The 2,999-nt window shown below is 43.0% G+C and overlaps 1 protein-coding gene across 1 annotated transcript; it reads left to right on the forward strand.

Moving 5' to 3' along the window:
• Positions 1–591: 591 nt before the first annotated feature.
• LOC146646106 (uncharacterized) lies at positions 592–2,138 on the forward strand. Its single transcript, XM_085392178.1, has 4 exons — positions 592–661; positions 800–1,051; positions 1,618–1,707; positions 1,879–2,138. The coding sequence occupies exons 1-4, from the start codon at positions 592–594 to the stop codon at positions 2,136–2,138; spliced, it is 672 nt and encodes a 223-aa protein (XP_085248304.1).
• The last annotated feature ends 861 nt before the right edge of the window (positions 2,139–2,999 follow it).

The following is a 2,999-nucleotide window of genomic DNA, read 5'->3' on the forward strand; positions in this document are numbered from 1 at the left end:
GACAACACATGAACTACACACTCCAAACACGCTAAATGTCACAAATCTCTCACATCTCAAAACTCTCTTATTCTGCTCTCTCTCTCTTGCCTTCACTCCTAAAACTTCCCCTGTTTTTGTTTGGGGTTTTTTTTTGCTCATAAGCAGAGAGTGCTCGCTGCGCTGTCCTTACGGTGTGTTCACACCGAACGCGATAGAGGCGGGCAGAGCGTCAGGCTTACATGTAAAGTCAATGGAAAGGCGCGATGACCCGCGATTGCGGCTCCCGCGAAAATTCGGAAGCAGATTTGCGTCGCCAAAACGCCTGAAACGCGCGTGAGTGTAGCGCATTTCAGGCGTTTGACTCGCGAAAAAAAACCACGCGCGTGAGTTTATGTGTTGCATTTTGTGCATACACGCGTTTCGTGTCCCCCGCTCGAGTTGGAAAAATCTGAACTCCAGCGTCAAATCGCGCCGCGACAACCAATCAGGAGCCTGGTGACGTGGCTGTTACCTAGTTCAAAGGGGCAGATCCCGCCAAAGCCATTCATTCTGCATTCATCATGGAGGAAAAACTAATCAGTGCTGTGGCAAATCATCCCGAATTATATGATGCTACCTACTATTTCTACCGAGACAGGAATAGCTTGGAGACAAATCAGTGAGGAGATCGGGCAACCTGGTAAGTTCATTCCTTCTTTTTAATTTTCAGACTGACCCGATGAAGCGGCGCAAAAGCTAGCAAGCCCGCCTACTATCCCGCGATTTTCCCACTGTTGTACAAATACCTTTCCGCTAACCAGATAATGCGTTTATTCAGAGGACATCTGCAGGAGAAAGTGGAAGAGCCTCAGGGACACCTATAATAAGGAGAAGAGGGCAGAGAAGGAGAAGAGGAGTGGGTCGGCAGCAGGATCGGGGAGGAGATGGAAGTTCTTCGCGGTCATGGGGTTTCTGGACCCCTTCCTCACCCCGCGGGAGACTAGCGGAAATATGGTGCGGACCGTGGAGAACTTCTCCCCCGAGGACCAGGGACAGCCCGAAGAGGCAGCAGGGGAGTGTCAGTCAGAAGGTATGTTTACAATGAATTAATGTAGGCAGTTAATTAATGCGTGTTGTCATACAGGAATATATTTTGTTTATTAATAAACAGTATACAGTAGTCCCACTGTTCATCCGTCACTGCCTCGCCTTTTCGCTGATTTTTTTTTTATTGCACCGTACAGCTTTCAACAATGCGCATTGCATTCTGCAGCCGAAATGACAAATCTCCTCCATGTCATGTCTCCTGCGCTTGCCAAACTTATCATGTTTGGTTTTGATAACCATCACTTCAAATAGAAAAAAACAGCACAAAAACACTCATAACTATGACCCTCATTCGGAAATAGGCACCTGCACCGGGAGCGAAAAAGGCGCACAAAAGTGGCGCCGCAGACGGAGAAAAAGCGCGGCATACTTTTACGTTTTAAAATTGACTTGGTTTGCACTTTGAGAATCAACTTGTGAGAAATGTGACTACTGTTCATGTGCTGCAATAAACGAGAGACCACTGTATATAATAATAAGTATATAATAATATAATATTCTCTATGACTATTGTCTTCGACCTGTTAACATTTAATATTGTCTTGATAGAGTCAAGTAATCATGCAGCAGAGTCCTCCCCTGTTGCTTCTCCTGACTCCCCAGTCCCTGGTCCCTCCACTCCTGCTGCTGCACCCACAGGTATGAACATCAAGCACTGATAGCTTTTTACTTGCTTGAATCCCCTTGTGATCACCTTTACTAAATATCTACAACCAATCTGTTCATATCCTGGTTTTCTTCAATTTTGAAAATGAAAATCTAGTAGCAGCCTTCTCATTTCTTTGTGGTGTTTTGTTCTGTGTTTTACAGGCCCACAGAGGAGGACAGCTCGAAGGCGGGCGAGGGAAGGGTCCCAGGACGGTCCATCGGCGGTGGAGCTGGCTATCCTGGAGTGCCTAAAGAGGCCACGCCCGTCTGCAACAGAATATTTTCTCCTCAGCCTTGTTCCTGCTCTGGAGAGCATGCCGCCTCAGACACGAGAATTCGTGAAATTCCAAATTTCTAAATCAGTTTTTGAAAATAGCACAGCTGTGCTAAATTTGGAAACATTGGACCCTAATGATCAGTAGTTTTCTGATGAGGCAGCAGCTCTCCAGGGCAGAAACAATGTTCTTATGTTTCTCCTCCTTCTCCCTGAGGCTCTTCCACTCCAAGCTGGGTCCTTTTTATTCCTGTCTGTCTGTAAATAGTTAGATTTCATATATTTATGTTATTTATGTCCTTTTGTTACTGAATTTATATATTTTATCAAATAAACATTTATAATGACAAATGTCTTTGTTCTACTACACAGCAAATATTGGCACCCGACTTGACAAAAGTAGAATTTATTTCATATTACACTAATAACAAAACATACTAATACAGTGGGATGCATAAGTTTGGGCAACATTGTGAAAAGTAATTATTTTCCTGTACAAATTGTTGGTTGTCTCAATAAAAATTGTCAGTTAAATACATCATATAGGAGACACATAGTGATATTTGAGAAGTGAAATGCAGTTCACTGGATTTACAGAAAGTGTGCAATAACTGTTTAAACTAAAGCAAGCAGGTGCATAAATTGGCAACACAAAAAAAGAGAAATAACATAAATATGTAGTGTATATCAATGTGTGTGTCTCCTATATGATATATGTAAGTGACATTTTTTACTGTAACAGCGATTCATACAGGAATATAATGACTATTAATAAGGTTGCCCAAACTTTTGCACCACACTGTATATAGGAACATAGTGAAGACAAGTTGCAGAGTAAAAAGAGGTTAGTTTATTTTGGAGTAGAGCTCCATTTATTAAGAAAATGTTAAAAACACAGGAACACTCTTTAGAGGTTTGTGGGTGGCTCTTAAAAGAGCCGTTGTGGGGAAGTCGTTCAGACTTCAAACAGGCTACTCCTTTGGTTGCCAAGACACAGCTCCCTCTGCCG

The sequence above is a fragment of the Rhamphochromis longiceps genome, linkage group LG19 (genome assembly GCF_057381845.1).
Source record: "Rhamphochromis longiceps isolate RC_006_pf linkage group LG19, R_longiceps_female_GT1.1, whole genome shotgun sequence".
NCBI lineage: Eukaryota > Metazoa > Chordata > Actinopteri > Cichliformes > Cichlidae > Rhamphochromis > Rhamphochromis longiceps.

Coding starts and splice junctions, on each gene's coding strand:
- LOC146646106 (XM_085392178.1), top strand. CDS start 592: ATGCTACCTACTATTTCTACCGAGACAGGAATAGCTTGGAGACAAATC. Junction 662..799: donor TGAGGAGATCGGGCAACCTG/GTAAGTTCATTC, acceptor GCGTTTATTCAG/AGGACATCTGCAGGAGAAAG. Junction 1,052..1,617: donor AGGGGAGTGTCAGTCAGAAG/GTATGTTTACAA, acceptor TTGTCTTGATAG/AGTCAAGTAATCATGCAGCA.